Raw genomic sequence first — 17,465 nt, 5'->3', positions numbered from 1 at the left:
CTAATATTGATGGATAATCCACATAAAACAGTTGATTTGCTTAAAAATATAATGGTCAAAGAAAAAAAAATCCAGGTGAAGTAAATAAAGTTTCCTGGTCTATAAACAAAAAAGCAACGAAAAAAATTAAAGGGAAAAAAAATAATGAGCGAAATGCTATGAAGGAAAAATATAATTATTAAAAATTATATAAATAAATTTTAATTTTTTTTTAGCATGAATCAACTAGTGGTATCCGTTTATCGCATTATATCACAGATAAAATTCTGGAAGGAGAGAAATGTGGCGTAACTACCAATATATATATTGAATACCAATTCACTAGTATATAAGTATATAAGTACTAGTATACTAGTATATAAGTTCACTAGTATACTAGTATATAAGTTCACTAGTATATCACTTGATTCTATCACGAGGTACCTTCTGATAGATGAAGGTTGACAATTAATTCCCCTCATTGGTGACCCTCCACAATAACTAGTTATCGTCCAAAAACTGTGAACATAAAAAATATATGCTGGCATGTAATATAAAAATTAAAAAATATTAAGAAAATCAATGATTTTTATATAAATTTTGTTTTAAATAGGTGGCAACAAAGGTGTTGAAACTATTTTCAAGAGAAGATAAATTGCTTGCTTAAAGTTTTTCAATTGAAATTTTGTGTTCGCAGAAAGTTTCTTATTTTATCAAAATATGATATTAACATATATGATTGCAGACTCTATTGGGATAAAATTCAAATTTTTGCTTACCCATTGCAGCTGAATTTACAATTTTGTTTTTTAATTTCCTATTTAACTTTTGGTTACACAAAATTATTTAAATGTTTTTCCCCAAACAGATTGTTATGTAATATCGTGGAAAGTTAATTCTTAAAAACAGTTCCGAATTCATTATTTTAACTGAAAAATTTAACTGGCAACTTTTTTTTATAAAGCTTATTATATGAGTAAATATAAATTATTTACTGTTTAATAATTGAAAAATTATGAAATTATATGCTGTACAATTTGTTTTTCATAAAATGATACACATTGATGTAATATATATGAAATTTACTTATCTCTGAAGAGGATTAATATATAACAAGAAAAAAGTCTATTGGTTTTCATTTTGAAATTTGCAATTTTTAAGTTTTATAGAGTCATTAATTAATTATAATTTTAACATGATCTTTTCAAAAATGCTGATGTATCCCTTAATTTTTTGACATTTAATTTTTCAATCTTATTTGAGTAATTTTACATACAAATAATCCATATTTTATTTATGTTTAGGGAATTGATTGCTGAACAGTTATCTAAACAAAGTAGAAAAAAATTTAAACCAGATGGTAAGTTAAATTACTATTTTTATTTATTTATTTGCTAAGCTAAATTGTTAAGTTATTTGATAGCTATATTAATCAACCAGCTGTTGTATTTTGTTTTTTAGAAATCACATGTTATGGGAAGTTATCAGCTGGGTTAGCAATACCTGGATAGTAAACTCTTTTTTCTATCCCAACTTTTTTTTTTAGTATAGCAATTGCAGAATTGTTGAACTGATTGCTGATTTCAGGTTTGGAATTATAGTAGAACTAAGATTAACTAACAGGAATGTCAAAATTGTTAGACTATCTAATGTGTTTTATTAATTATATACTAAGATTCTAAGGATATTTCTCTTGGTAAAACATAAACAATATCATTATTAATTAAGTAGATCCATATGAAACATTACTAAATGGTTAGTTTTATAACTGACTATTGAGATTTACAATATAGATTAAAAATAGAGCTGTACCAATAGCCAGTAATCACCCAGTACCCGGCTATATTTTTAGTATCCGGTTTATTACCCTGACCCAGCAAAATAATTTACCACCTAGACCTGGCTTTTAGCCCCGAGAATCCTGGATCATGTGTTGGGTAAAATTCATGAGGGTGCCTAACCAAATTTACTGTGCATCCAGTGCTTGGTAACATTCATTTATGTTTGACACGCCCATATTTAAAATTATAGTACCTTTAAAATTATTCAAATATGTAGTTTTTGAAATTCAAGTATTCCTTCACTTTCTTAATTACCAAGCTGAAATAACTGTTGAGGTATAGTATATTTTACTTTTGTGCTGTCAGAGAAACCTTAATAAAATGGACACCTTCGAGACAGAGAAAAATGTTCACCACAAAAAGTGTCTGCTGAGGAAAATAATAGGAAAATTCAGAAATATAAAGCTAAAAACCATTTAAGTTAAATTTATATATTAATATGATTGTTAAATAAATACAATCTAAGAAATAAGAAATTATGTTGGCATTTTTTGAAGTTAACAGAACAATGGATAAAACTCAAGGATAGGAAATGTAGAAAAATGTGCATAGCTGTAGAAACAGGGGTCTGTCTAGGTTTTTCTGAGAGGTACCTATTTTGTGAAAATTTAGACATCATTTGTGAAAATTATATTAAAAAATCAACACAAAAATATGGATTTTTTCGTTTCTTACGGGATACAAAAATAAAATTTTACGAAAAAGTATTTTGTGAAATTACTGTTTTTCCTAAAGTTGAATTTGTGAAGGTACCGCTAAACGGTAGTAAATTTAGCCTGGACAGACTCCTGGTAGAAACAACTGTAGAAAAATGTGTTATAAGGGATAATGATGATTCTCTCATACTAAATTTACTTTCAGCAAATGAGTAAATGCATTAATATGTTCTTGTTATTTCAGTTTATAAACTTAGAAATTTATCGAAGTAAAATGGACTACTGTTGCAAACAGAATATGAATATTTTCTTACAAATAAACTTATTAATTATTTTAATTTAAACATTCTTATTAAATAAATTTGCTAGTAAATAAATGTATGTGTTAAAACAGAGAATTGCATGATTAAAATTTGATAAATAAATTTTTGAGTGCAGTTTATATTTTAAAAATAAGAAAACCTTCTTAATTTTTTGTAACTTAACGAAAAACTGACTAGGGAACATTCTCTGGTAGAAGTTCTCTTACCACCGGGTTAACCCTGGAGCATTCTGGGATTTTTCCTCTGTGCAAAGCAAATAGGTGTTACTTTCATAAATAAAATTTTTCATGGAATCAAACTAGCTCCCTTTTTGTTACTTACTTTTTGGAGTTACTTAATCCTTTGTGTTGAAAATTACCAGGATATGGAGATTGAATTGTAACATTAAGAACTGCAGAATAGCAATATTAATATTCTGTTCAACATTGGTAACATTAAATTTCTCAACAAATTTCCAAAAGCTTATGAGATTGTACTGAGATTTCATTCCACATAAATTACATTTATAGTTATCAGATGATTAAAAATTAAGCTATGATCATTAAAATAGTTTTCATTTAATGTATCATCAGTTCATTAAAATATTCTATGTTTAACAGAAGCAGCAGATGTATCAGCAGATGTTTCGATTTTGTAACAAAGTTTCACATTAATCATTCTATATCTGCACAGTCAGCCCAAATTACTTTTTTAAAATGTATTAATAAAATCTTGAAATAAAAGCATATGTTTTTATTTATTCAGGCGAATAATAAATTTCCTTGAACTATATCTCGTAAAATATTTGTTTGAGAGAAAATTAGGACATTGATATTGTTTTGTATAAATGTCATAATACTTGACTGAGTAATAATTCTAAATTTTAAGGGGCACCTGGAACCCACCGAGTAACAAATAAAATTTCTGCACAGTATCCGGTATCGGCCAGGTTAAGGATTCAGTTTTCACTGTCTATTCGAACCCAGCAAAATCTTAGGACCTGGTTCATTTCTGTAGTTTAAAAGATTGACATAAAATCATAAGCAATTTTATGAAATATTTTTCATTGTAAGTTGGGACAGGTTCAGAGTTCTAAATTTGTAACCATTAGAACCCATTATCCTTTTTTAGGAATAAAAAGGCTTAAGCTAGTGTGAATTATTACTTTAATTAGGATAAATTACTTTAAAGTACTCTTTTCCACTTTTCTTTTAAATTTTATCAATGAGACAGGGTGCGTATCGTTTTTAAAAAGTCCTTATTTTTGATTTGTGTTTTTTAAAAGCCCTTAAAGGTGCTTTTTTTATATATTTTTTTATTCAGTGTTTGTAAAAAGTGTTCAATTTTTTATCTTTTAAAAATAGATTTTTTCGATAAAAAATAAAATAGTATCGATTATTATAGTATCTCCAAAAATAGTATCTCCAAAAATAGCATATAATAGTATCTCCAAAAATAGTATCGATTATTGTCATAAATTACAAAAAATACATGATTTTCTTAATTTTCTCTGCAATATTTATCAGAAATTAGTAATTTTATTTTGATTATGTAAAGTTTTTGGAAATGTTTTTACATTTTGTGCATTTTATGTTTATAAATGTAGAACTTTCAACCATAGAAATTTTTTTTATTTATTAATACACATTAATACACATATTTATGACTTTTTTTGGAAAGTGCTTAAAAATATTTTTTGAGTGCTTAAAAACTGCTTTAAAGGTACTTATTTTTTGTTGAAAAAACTTGCTATGCTCTCTGATGAGAGTATAGAGCAAACTTTCAGCGAATGCTTGATAATGTGATTTGTATTTTCAAGTTAGACTCAAAAGTTCATTTTCATGACGTCCAGAAAATTTTTTTAGTTTCATTTTCTTTTAATTAATTTGTATTCAGAAAATATTATCATAAATGCAAATTTACAATTGTCTTTTTTTCCCCTAAATTTTACAGGAATTTATATTTTAATAACTTTTGGAAATTTTGCATTGCATTTCAAAAAAAAAAAAAAAAAAAAAGGAAAAAAAAATTTCATTGTGATGAAGTAATGAAATATTAAAATAAATAATTCATTTTTAATTCTGTATTTACTTTATTACAATTTCAAAAATCATTTGTGTGGCCGGAAATGTATATTTTTTTAGTGTATATTAATATAAATAATTAAAATTTCAATTTCTTTATATTTTTAGAAGTAAAAAATCACTACTTTCAGTATTATTATAATGGAACTCTTGGCCAAGGTAAATATGTTTATTAGAATGGATACTTTATTTATTAAAGTTGCTTATTTATCTATCACTGATGAGGAATTTCTTTATGTAATGTGAATTTTTCTTGTATTAGTTTTATTTTTTAATTTTTATTTCTGTTATAAGGATGATTTGAGGATATTGTAATTATCATCCTGATCGTTTTAGATTTTTATGAAATTTTTAGAAATCACATTTTTTGAAATCCCTAATTCATTACTAATTTTTTTGAAATTTCCAGTTCCGAGGAATTTTAGAAAGTTGAATCAAGCTCATTTAAAAGAGAAATGTAGTATACCAAAACTCAGTTATTGGTACTAACATTCTTGTTTCTTTATGTCCAAAAAAAGAACTTTGTATCTCGTGTATGCAGAAAATATCAAAATTATACAATTATAAAGAGAAATATAAATGTGGTAAATTCAATTTGTGGGTAGTCATTACACTAGTAGTGATAGAATAAGTTATTGTGTCATTAGGTGATCTGCACAAAATATCAAAATGGTTATCAGTCCTTCAAATTTTTTTAAGTGTGCTTAGGATGTTTCTACAGTACTTTTGTGCTATTGATGTAAATGAAACTAATTCTGTGCTATTAAAGTTATTTAAATTATTTTCAAGTTGTGTTAATTGACATATTCTCAAATTACGTATGATAAAAGTCATCATAAGTGTCTTTTACTGTTTGCCTAATTTTTCATTTCCATTATAAAAAATAATGTGTTCTGGTAAACAATTTAAATATATTGTGAGATAGATGGTGTAATGCGGTGAGTAGATTACAAAAATCAGTCTAATCATTTCTTAGAAAATAACATTATTAAAATAAGCTTATTATTTTTCGCATATTCTATAATATATATATATATATATATATATATATATATATATATATATATATATATATATATATATATATAATAAATAAATAAATACAAGAAAACACTAAGAAAGTTAAGAAAAAAAAAACGAGAAATCCGTGGCTAAAATTATGTACTAAAATTTTTTTTTCTTTGTTAATCTTTCCATGTGCAAATCCATTTCGGGCAAATCTGTGGTTAGAATTATTTACTAAAAATTCCTTTGGTAAATCTATAAAGTTTTTCCATGTGCAAATCCATTTCGGGCAAATCCGTGGATAAAATTGTTTGCTAAAAATTTCTTTATTAATTTATATAATTTTCCATGTGCAAATCCATTTCGGGAAAATCCGTGGTTAAAATTATCTGCTAAAATTTTTTCTTTGTTAATTTTTCCATGTGCAAATCCATTTCGGGCAAATCCGTGTTAAAATTATCTAATAAAATTTTTTCTTTGATAATTTAAATAATTTTTCTATGTGCTAATCCATATCGTGCAAATCTGCAGCTAAAATTATTTGCAAAGCAGGCAATTTATGTTTCTCTTTTCTATTTTATATTTTTTCTTAAATAAACATCTATCTTCTAAAACTATTTCTGATCAATTTTTAAAATTATCCAGTATAATATTACCTTGCGCACATCCATTTCGGGCCCATCCTTGGTAACTAACAAATCAAAACCCAGAATAACAAATCACTTCAGCAGTGCAGTAAGAACGACACTTTAAAACCCTCTTGTTACACTCAATTTGCGCTTTTGTTTTCATCTTTTGTTTTCATATTTTGTAATCTGGCAATCTCTTTGCGAAAACATTTTTAAATCATTCTTGAAAAATAACAGTCCATGTAAGTTGTTATGATTTTGCTACTCGCTTTATAGTCCCCCCTTTTTAATGTTTTTTCTTTTTATTTTATGATCTGTTTTTACATGTTATTTTTACTTTTTATGATCTATTTTTATGTAGTTATTTAAAAAAAAAAATTTTTTTTTTCTGAGTGCTCCTCACACTATTGTATTAATAAATGTTGCTTTGGCTTTATTGATACAATATCAGATAGCACTCTGTTTTGCGGATATAATCGTGTGGGCTGAAGAAAAGATTATATCTTTTTTTTTCCAGTTTTTTTATTAACAATTAAATTTTTTTTTATTTTTTTTATTTTTTAAATAAAATGTTGTTTGATATTTTTTTTTTACTTATTATTTCCCACCCTCTTTTTTTCATATGTCTTTTATTTTTCTTTGTTTTATTCTTCATTTTGAACTTATATATATATATATATATATATATATATATATATATATATATATATATATATATATATATATATATATATATATATATATATATATATATATATATATATATATGTACACACAGTACACTCCCGATTATCCATGCGAGGATTATCGAGTTTGCGGATTATCCGTGCTCGTTCCGAAGTTACACAAAAAATTTAACGAGAAACATTTTTACAATTAAAAAAAAATTGATTCATGAAGTTATAACACTAACAAATTTTTAGAAGCAATATTTGTTATTAGATTGCAGTATATGGAATATCAGCAGCATGGTCAAAGGTAAAATCATCTACGTTCTTACGATAGTGAAGAAAGATCATACCGCTTGATGAACAATCTTTAGATATTCATGAAGAATATGATAACAGTATTCTTTAACAAGCAAAAGAAATCTAAGTTTTCGAAATTTTTGATGAAGAAAATTTAGAAGATTAGTTTCAAGGTGTGAGCCTGTCTTCCTGTATTTGACAGATGATGACATCGTTACTTGTTAAATCAAACAGTGATGATAGTAACTAATGCAGAAGATGTAATAAATGAGGGAAAGACAATTTTTAATCCTGCTGCTCTGTGGAAACTTTATTAGATTATACGGGAGGATTTGACATTACTGCGGTTTGTAAAATATGTGTCAATATATGGCAAAGTCCCATTAAAAATTTTTTTAAGCAGCAAACGTTAAAAGGAAAATTCCTAATTTGATGTTATACAATGTGCAAGTTTAAGTAATTTTTATGTTCTTTGTACTGGTATTGATTTTTTCTTTAATAAAAAGAAGGTGTAAAATATGTGTCTGCGGTTTGTAAAATATGTGTCAATATATGGCAAAGTCCCATTAAAAATTTTTTTAAGCAGCAAACGTTAAAAGGAAAATTCCTAATTTGATGTTATACAATGTGCAAGTTTAAGTAATTTTTATGTTCTTTGTACTGGTATTGATTTTTTCTTTAATAAAAAGAAGTTTTCGGATTATCCGTGTTTTTCGATTGTTTGTGCGACCTGTCCCGGTGATTAACCCGGATAATCAGGAGTGCACTGTATATTTATATATATATTTGTGTGTGTGTGTGACAGGACAAAGTGGTAGGCAGAAAAAAGAAGTGAAGATGTGAAATGAAGCAATCTTTTATTTTAAAACATATTTAAAAGTTGGAAGAACTCAAATCTTGCTCCAAAATCTGTGTGCTTGAGTTTTTAACTTAGGTAGAGTAACACAAGTTTGCCCCTATATTATGTTAGACCTAGTGAAGATTATTGCTAGGTTTAAATTAAATTTTATAACCTGTGGTATATTTATTGGAAAGAAAAAGTCAAAAGATTATTAAGAAATATCAGGTACCCCGTGGCAGAATCGCAGCGACATGGTCGCAGAACGTTACAGAGTTCTTGCAGAATGATTTTTCTTTTGAAAAAGATAATGACTTTTTTTCAGAAGTTTACACATAATATTTGAATCCTGCGTTTAGATAATCACTTTTTGACGCTCTCAATTTACGGCGATAGCATCGTGAATCGATGTTATGTTCCGATTATATTTTCGGCAGTTATGATATTGATTTTCACTTGGATTTTAAATATCCCGATACATTTCAAACAATATGGAAAATTCAAATCGTGCATTTGAGTATATACTTTTTTAAGGAAATGATTTTATGAAATTTTATGCAGTTATTGCTATTGATTTCTCCTTAGTTTTTAAATCTGATATTTTTTATGCAATATTTATTACAACAACCTAATCTTGAAACGAAACACGCATTTGAGGAGTCTGATTTGTGTGATTTTGTCGTCGATCTTTTTTTGGCAATTACTACTATGTGTTGGATTTCATGATTTTTAATTATTTTTTTACTGTGATGATTATTTACCAAATGCGAAAAAAGAAATAATTTGTGTGTCCCCCCCCCCTCTGACAAAATTCGAGAATATCACCCATAATATTAGAATAAAAAATTGTTACCACATGTTCAATTAAAATATACATATATATATAGTTTTTTTTTCTTTTTTGTAAACACAGCGTTTTTATTATTTTAAATTAGTAAAATATATGCTTGTTATTATGGAAAGTATTTTGCAAAAAGATATTAGTGCTAGTGAGTTTTGTCGCAGATAGATCGAAAAAATTCTGCCATGGGGGATCAGGTATTAATACAATTTTTTGAACAGTTTGTAATTACAATCTATTTTATTGAACAGTATTAATTTTTAAGCCATTTTTGAATGTGAGAAAATTAAAAGCAACAATTGAAAAAAAAAAGTAATTATAAAGTAAAACCTATATAGTAAATATAGGAAATGAATATAGTAAAACATAATTTTATAATTGTGTGAAGAACTCTTGTTAAAATATCATTATTAGATTTTGTGATTACTATAATTCTCTCTGTGATTACTATAAATTTGTGATCTCATACTGAGCACTATACTCCAATACTGAACACTATGTTATTACAGATCACAGTATTATAAGCAGGAATACTCAAACCAACTCTTAAATAATCTGATATATTATTTTATACTGCATTTTGAAAACCTGCTTAAAACTAAAACAGTATGGAAACATTTATATATAACAGAAAATGTGAATATTTTTTGGTACTATACTAAAATTTTAAGTTTTCTAATACATTTTATTTACGCAATTATATTGGCCATTTTTAGTTTTTTTCATTTTGTCCAGTTTTTTCTAGTATCCTGGACAAAATACTAACCCTGGTTGTATGTTTGTGCTGTGTGCAAGTTTTTTTTATAATATATTATATGCATTATGACATTTATCCTTGATTTTTATTTACAGTTTGGGATTACCAGCTAGAGGAAAAAACATTAGAGCACTTTGATCACACAGATCCAAGTAAGTTTTTTTTAATTTTTATTTTTTTAAAAATAGTTGTAAAATTCAATTAAAAATAGCATAACATATTTACCTTAAGTACAATTTGCAGGTGAACTGCATCTTATTCAAAAAATATAAATACTGCAATGCAATTTACCATTATTGAGAGTTAAAAATGATCTGCTCCTAAAATAAAATAGACATCTTTAATATCTGGCCAATTAGCTAGTACACAAGATGTTAAAATCTTTTATTGAGGGACAGTTATAAACAATTGTTTGTTCTAGAATGAGTGAATCTACACAATATTTGCTTGTTTAATTTATAGAAAACTATTACCTTTTGCTGAGAATATCATAGGAGATTGTCAATGTGTTTTTATTGTAAGTCATTCAACAACTGAGTAAATCCATACTGTCTGTTACATACATGAAAAATTTTATGATTACAATATTGATGTTTTTGCATTATTTATTGATTTTTAGCTGGTGTTTAATAAAACTAATAGAACTAAGTTGGTATCCGTTTTTTCTGAGCTGAAAATACTAAGTTAATCAAACTAATACATATTATCCTCAAAGGATCTAAATCTGCTATTATCTCGCAGGGTGAGATTTCAGATGCTTTTAATATTGATGTTAGTATCAGACAGGGGATTTATTATCACCATTACTTTTTATTCTGGCTTTTGATTATATAATTTGCCAAATTAATTTGAAAGGCTCTTTTGTCGCTAAGACCATTCAGCTTTGATTTAGCTAAGGATATCATCATTTTGAATAGAAGTAGAAGTGCTTTAATTTCTTTGACAACCCATCTTCTAAAAGCAGCAGTAGGCCTCATTATTAATGAACAAAATTTGAGAAACAAACAAAATCTACCACTTTTTCATCAGTGCTGTGGTAGATATCTCTAAGTTTGAAAGAGTTTCACTTACCTAGGTTCAATCAGTGAAATTAATAACATTTCTGAAAAAATTAACTCCAGGAATACAAAAAGGAAATACATGTTTTTACTTATACCAATTCAAAAACAACTTCTTACAGAGGAAATAAAGTTGAAGATCTGTAAAACAGTTATCAGACTTATAGTTAGGTATTGCAGTGAAACTTAAAGTCAAACTATAGATGAATTTTACCTACTAATCTTCAAAAGGAAAATTTTAAACTTTTTCAGACAAATTAAGGTAAATAATACACAGTGAATAATAAGAAACAAAAGTGAACTTCATCATTAAATCAGATGAAAAAACATAATTCCATTTATTAAATCCAAGATGTTCTGTATTACAACATGGCCCTATAACTCCCCTTAATATTGACCCATAATATTGAAATTGGACCATATGTTATTTTACCGGGTATTAGTGTACTTAACAAGAGGAAATAATATAGCCTTATTAGGGGGTACACAAAGTGGTCCTATAGGTTACTATGTATATATATATATATATATATATATATATATATATATATATATATATATATATATATATAATAGTGTGTTGAATAGCATTTAAATTAGCTAGGGCACCTTGAAAGATTAAATGACAATAGAAATCTGGAAAAACTTTTAAATTGGAGACTTCTGAACTCCAGAGGCCAAAAAAGAAATGTGTGAACGGCCACAGAAGATCTAACCACTTCGAAAGTGAAAAACTAGAAGTCGAAAGCTTAACATAGGAAAGTCTGGAACAATATTGTGCAGTAAGCCAAGGCTCACAGTGGTCCTGCATAAATAAGTAAATAAATCTATAAATGTATTGCTTCTTTTAATATTTTCATCAATTTATACGAATTATGTTGGCTCCACAAAGGTATTGAATTTTGCACAAGACAAGAAAATTTTGTGAGCTTAAAAATAAAGTACCAAGTATACATTTCCCTATGTATGCTGCAAACAAAGTGAGTTTTTGAAACGAGATTCATAAACTGTAATGTGATTTGGAAGAATTTACTGATGCTATTGTGGAGGCAGTTATTCCAGTTTTATGGAGGCATTGGTGGAAATTTCTGGTACAATTGCATCTTAATGATGAAAGATTGATTACTACATAAATTATTTTAAACATTGATTTATTATTGAGTATTATTAATGTTAAACAAATATGGTCTTATTAAATAAGTATAAAATAGTAAGCATCTCCTATAATAGAGATGAGGAGATGCATTTTTAAACATGATGACATTTTTGTAAATTAAATAACAGTCAGGGTGAGAGGCAAAACCCCCAGTCACAAAGCTAAGAATTTAGGGGAAAAAATAGCTTTAGGAATAGAGAGTTAATAATAGATTTTGATTTTCAATTTAGTCCCGACATTGAATCAATGAGTTATATTTGATATGAGTTATAGTTGAATTAAAAGTCAACTGTTACGTTGATTGTTAGGAATAAAATAAAATATTTGTATTAACTTTTTATAAAATGTGATAAAAATTAAATAATCGGTTTAATTAAACTTTGATTAAGACTGATTAAAGAAAATACGTTTGTAAAATTAAAGAAATTTTAAAAGCTGGGAAGTGTGTAATGACTGTAATGGCATCACAACTACCTTTTCTGTTTGGGTGGTCTGTTGTTTTGGGTATAGGCATTTATAATGTATTTTATGCTTCAAAAAATTTTCTAATACACTCTTAAACAACAATGTTACTTATGAAGATTATTTCATTTTTGTTTCACTAAGTGTGAACCTTAAAATTTATGAAACAAACAGCATCAATGGCAGTTTATTTACATGCATGATTAATTACTATCTGTGGGCTAGTTTTGAACAAAAAATTCAATTTGTTTAGTAAATTTATAATTTTAGTATATATTGTAAGCTTCATAATGGTTTGATATTTATAATAAAAATGTAAGTTTTTAAAATTAATAAGCAATTTATATAAATTTTATAAATTAAAATTTTTATTATAAATATCAGGCAACGGACATTTTGGCAATTTGACATACAATTTTTAGCAAAGAAACAAGTTTAATTGTTTACTTTGGTACTAAATTTGTAAAAATTTTCGGAAGTGATCCACAGCATTCTGTTTGGAAGTTAAGGAGATGGAATCACTTTCTAACTAAAAATTTATCTGTCTGGCAATCTATTTAAACATCTGTGAAAGTCTATTGAGTTTGAACTTTGATACATATTTATATTAATCTCTAATATTTAATGTCTTAGAAGTATAAAATTTTTGTTTGCATTTTTAAATGGATTTTGATATTTTAGTTGTTGTGAATGTAAAAAAGTATTTACCACAAGTTGCAGTCCAACATCTGAGGGAAATAAAATTCCTGCCTCATAGAGAAGACTTTGAAAATGTATGTGGTTTCTTCTTGTTAATTAATATTTTGATGATTGTGTGTATTGTTTCTAATTATTACATTTGTGAAATAGACCTTTGATTATACCTAATGTTAAATTGATGGGAACCAAATAAAATATAGAAATATATTTAAGCAAAAGTGGATTCAAGTTTCAATATTGCAGTTGAAAATCATTTTCAGTGCACGATAAAATACACACAAAATGAAGACTTTGCTTAGCAGATCCCCTCAAGGAATTTTTTGCTTAAGAGAAGTATGTAATAATTGAGAAATTTAACACAAATAGTAATGGGATTGATTATTTTAAGTTTTAATTACATTTATATGATAGGAAACAAAATTCAGAAATTGTGTAGTGAATTAAATTTCTATTTATTTAAAATTTTGTATAAAAATATAGGAAATTTGTTTTAAAATACAATATATGTACTGCTTAGTTAACTCACATACATCATTTTGCATTGATCTAATACAGGAAAAATTCAATGGCAGTTTGTTTTAACTGATGTGTGGAAGTTTATTTAACTACAAATTTAAACATCATACCATCATTTCAACTAAAGCCTCTCTCCAGGAACTTCAATGTAATATATTATCATTATAAAAACAAATTGAAAGATAAGACTTCTTACATTCTTATTCTCTATAAATCTGTCATTCATATCTTCTACGTTGGGCGATCTTGTTACTTTGAAGCCCCCACCTTTTAGCTTCCACAATGTAAAGGGAAGAAATTACTACTGATTTGGACTTACAAATCAAAACTAATCACACCTCTAATTAGTAAAATTAGGAGTGGTTAATTAATAAAATTAATTTACCTAATTGAAGTAGATAAAAGTTCCTTGCAAGAAGACTTCATCTCAATTGAAAAACTTTTCCTGGATGCTGTTTCTGAATAAAAGTTTAAAATTAATGACAGCAAAATGAAAAAGTTTATCCTATTCAATTAAAGATCAATATTAGTTATAAGTATTTTTAATCAAAGGAACTTGACTGAACTATTCATAATTCCATAAATGGCTTTGAATTTAAGTGATAGTGTAAAATTGTGTTACAGCGTTTTACATGAATTGTGGCAATATCTAGCATTTGGCCACAACAAGCTTCTTCTTTTGTTTTTTTAATAAATTTATTTATTTTAAAGTAATTTAAAGTATTTTATAGTAAAGTAATGCTTGCAGTTCACAACAATAAAGAACACAATGATACAATCAACCATTACTCAAATGTTATAAAAGCAATGTTTGTAGTACATTTCTTTTTTATTACTCCCCACCCTCTAGAAAAGTTTGTCCTTTTTCTTTCTTAATTATATTGTTTTTAAAAAACTTCACACTTATGTAATATTAGTGTTTTACAAAATCATGATGAGAAATAAATTTAAAATTTTAATGCGGCTGCCTTGGAAGAGATTTTTTAGATTCAAAAAATATTTGATCTACTTAAGATGGTATCCTTCCTATAGAAGAGGTACATAATTGTTTATTTGTTGAAGACTTCCGGGGCTATTGTGCACTGAAGTTGATATTCCTTTGCAGCCTTGAAGCTTGTACTGCATATAAGCTACAAGTATATAGAACCCATAAAAAAAGTTAAAAATGCAAATAAAACAAGGATGAAAATAAAAGAGGGAAAAAAATTATTCTTTAGAGAAAAAGAAAGAAAATATTAAAAATTAAAAAAAAATTATTGATTTTTTTTGTATTATTTTTTTTAAATATTTTTTAATTAAAATTTGTTTTTCAAAAATACTTTTTAATTTTTAATAGTTTTATCTTTTTTCTGCTTTATTTAAAAATATATTTTTTTCCTTTTCTATTTCTTTCCTTGTTTTCTTTGTATTTTTATCTTATTTGTATTATAACTAATTTACATATTTCTATTTGTTAACCTTTCACATTTAAAATGTGAGTAATAATATATTTTCTGACATATGTGTGGAGTAATATATTTTCTTTTCTTGTTGCTAACAAAATACAAAAAATATGGCCAACGATAAATTAATATCTAAATTTTAAAATAATCAGTTATAAAATATAAGGTGAAAAATCTAAAATTCTGTCCCTAGCTGTTTTGTTAGTATTTGTATTTTTGTTGTAGATTGAATTTTTTAATTTTGGACCCATTTTTCAGTGTAGTGTAATTCAATTCAGAAATGTTTTTATTCCATTAAGTGTGCGTTATAAAATTAGAGAAGTAAATAAGCTTTGTTTAATTTTTTATTTTGTAAAATTGTGCTTTAAAAAAAACGATTAAATGATTTTGATAGCATTAACCAATTGAAAACAATAAATGAATCACATAATTAAATGAGTTAACCAATTTTTGCCTAACATACTTAGTTTAAAAATTGAAATTTGAAAAAATTTATTTTTAAATTGAATATTTCTTTTAAAATATAAAAGTTGAATGTTAAAAAAAGCTCTATTGTTAATTGTCTACAATTTTTCCCAAGAAGATCATTGACGTATGTGTTGCAGAAGCAGTCCATTGAATCCAGCATCACATTCTTGAATTACAGTCTTAGAGCTTTTTCATTTTGCTCATCTTAACTAGCTCTATTTTGTTGCCCTCTGTGTTTTCTTTTTCTTTTTTAATAAGTTCCTCGTGATTATTCAAATTTTTGCAATGTAGAGGCTGAGAGATATTTAAATGTGCTGTAGCATTGTGTCCTCTAATTTTTGATAAGCTGTCTTATTGATTTAAAATGGCAATCTTTTGTTTTAATGTTAAAGCAACATTTTCTACCATTCATATCTTCAAACTCTATGCAAGCAATCATAAAATATTGATGTGCTAATTCTTGGTTCAGGCCAGGCGCCGCTTTTCTGAGACACGAAGAATCACTTGCCATTAATAGCCAATCACCACATTTAGATCCACCTGCAGTTGAAAGATCTCCCAGGATGAAAGAGGGAGAACTTTCGAAAATTCAATTGATAGCGCGGGGAAAGAAATGATTTGGTTCTTTTTGAACACATATACAGTGAATATTTCTTTGGCAGTTAAGATGAGTTTTGAAAAAATAAATAGAAATACTGATATATTGTTAAATGAAGTAATGATCACAGAAAGTGATAATTTTAACATACAAATTAATAGAGAAAATCCAGACCTAGTGATTTTGATAACAAGTGTTTGATAACCTTAACCACAATCATCATAAGTAGAGACTACTGTATATATTCTATGCAATGTAATTTTAGTAATAACTATAGTGATTGTTACTTGATTAAAAAACTTCATTCATTTCAGAAATATACAGATTGAATATAACTGTGGAAATCATAGATGTCCCGGGGTTCAATTTTTGAGGGGGACGAAATTGAAACACACAGTCATGATAATTCTTTAAATATCACACATAAGAAATATTTTCCTATTTCTGCTAAATCTATGCAAAAGTATTAATAATTTTATTTTTGTGCTTTACTTTGGTGGATTTAAATCTGTAATGCTTTATGAAAATTTTATTTATTTATTTGATTGGACTTTGAGGGAAACTTTTAGAGATTTCTAATTATTGAGGAGGGCATATACCCACCATCTCGCCAACAACACTTACATGTCCACATGTTTTTGGCCCTCAAAAACAAACGCCCATTTTCACGATTTGTCAGATCTTGTTCTCCTGTCTCCTTATTTTATCGCATGAATGCTGATTCCCTTATTAATGACATTAATTCCTCACCACTTTTTCATAGGGCTTGGAAATACTTTGAATTTTTCTTCTCAGCCACAGTGGTTTTTCTAGTTCTTCATCTTTATTTTTTGTTTGCAACTTTGTTATTCACACTTGAAATTTATATTATCACCCACCACAGGGCTCTCTTTATGTGTTAAGAAACAGAATATTTCAAATTCTTTTCTTTCCCTTCTGGCGAGTGAGCATTTATTTTTGAGTAAAATGTCGACTGCTATATCAAATGTGTATATGTTTGAAGCAAAGGAAGTTTTTTAATCAAGACTTCTTCAGTTTCTTGGAATTATTTATTTAATATAGTAATAACTGTAATTTTTTTTCTTGATAGTATTACATTTGATTATGGTGATAAGTATGACTTTAGCAACTTGTATTTATGTATATATTATTTATTTATTATGATA

General features: G+C 26.6%; 1 protein-coding gene across 11 annotated transcripts in view; it reads left to right on the top strand.

Annotated features, from left to right (window-relative positions):
* The window catches only part of LOC107447980 (uncharacterized), a 57,592-nt gene that overhangs the window by 26,511 nt on the left and 13,616 nt on the right, over positions 1-17,465 (top strand). For all 11 annotated transcript variants that reach the window (XR_015432618.1, XR_011637002.2, XM_087159704.1 and 8 more), the window contains exons 3-6: positions 1,284-1,339; positions 4,971-5,021; positions 9,996-10,052; positions 13,258-13,349. Coding sequence is in view for 9 of the 11 variants with exons in the window: in XM_087159704.1 (XP_087015830.1) it covers positions 1,284-1,339; positions 4,971-5,021; positions 9,996-10,052; positions 13,258-13,349 (256 nt within the window). In the remaining 2 variants the exon portion in view is untranslated. The remainder of the gene's footprint in view (positions 1-1,283; positions 1,340-4,970; positions 5,022-9,995; positions 10,053-13,257; positions 13,350-17,465) is intronic.

This window comes from Parasteatoda tepidariorum, chromosome 3, assembly GCF_982258835.1.
Source record: "Parasteatoda tepidariorum strain Cologne lab strain chromosome 3, Ptep-v5.0, whole genome shotgun sequence".
In the NCBI taxonomy this organism is placed as follows: domain Eukaryota; kingdom Metazoa; phylum Arthropoda; class Arachnida; order Araneae; family Theridiidae; genus Parasteatoda; species Parasteatoda tepidariorum.
The sequence above is the reverse complement of the archived record's forward strand: the minus strand, read 5'-3'. Positions and strand labels throughout refer to the sequence as shown.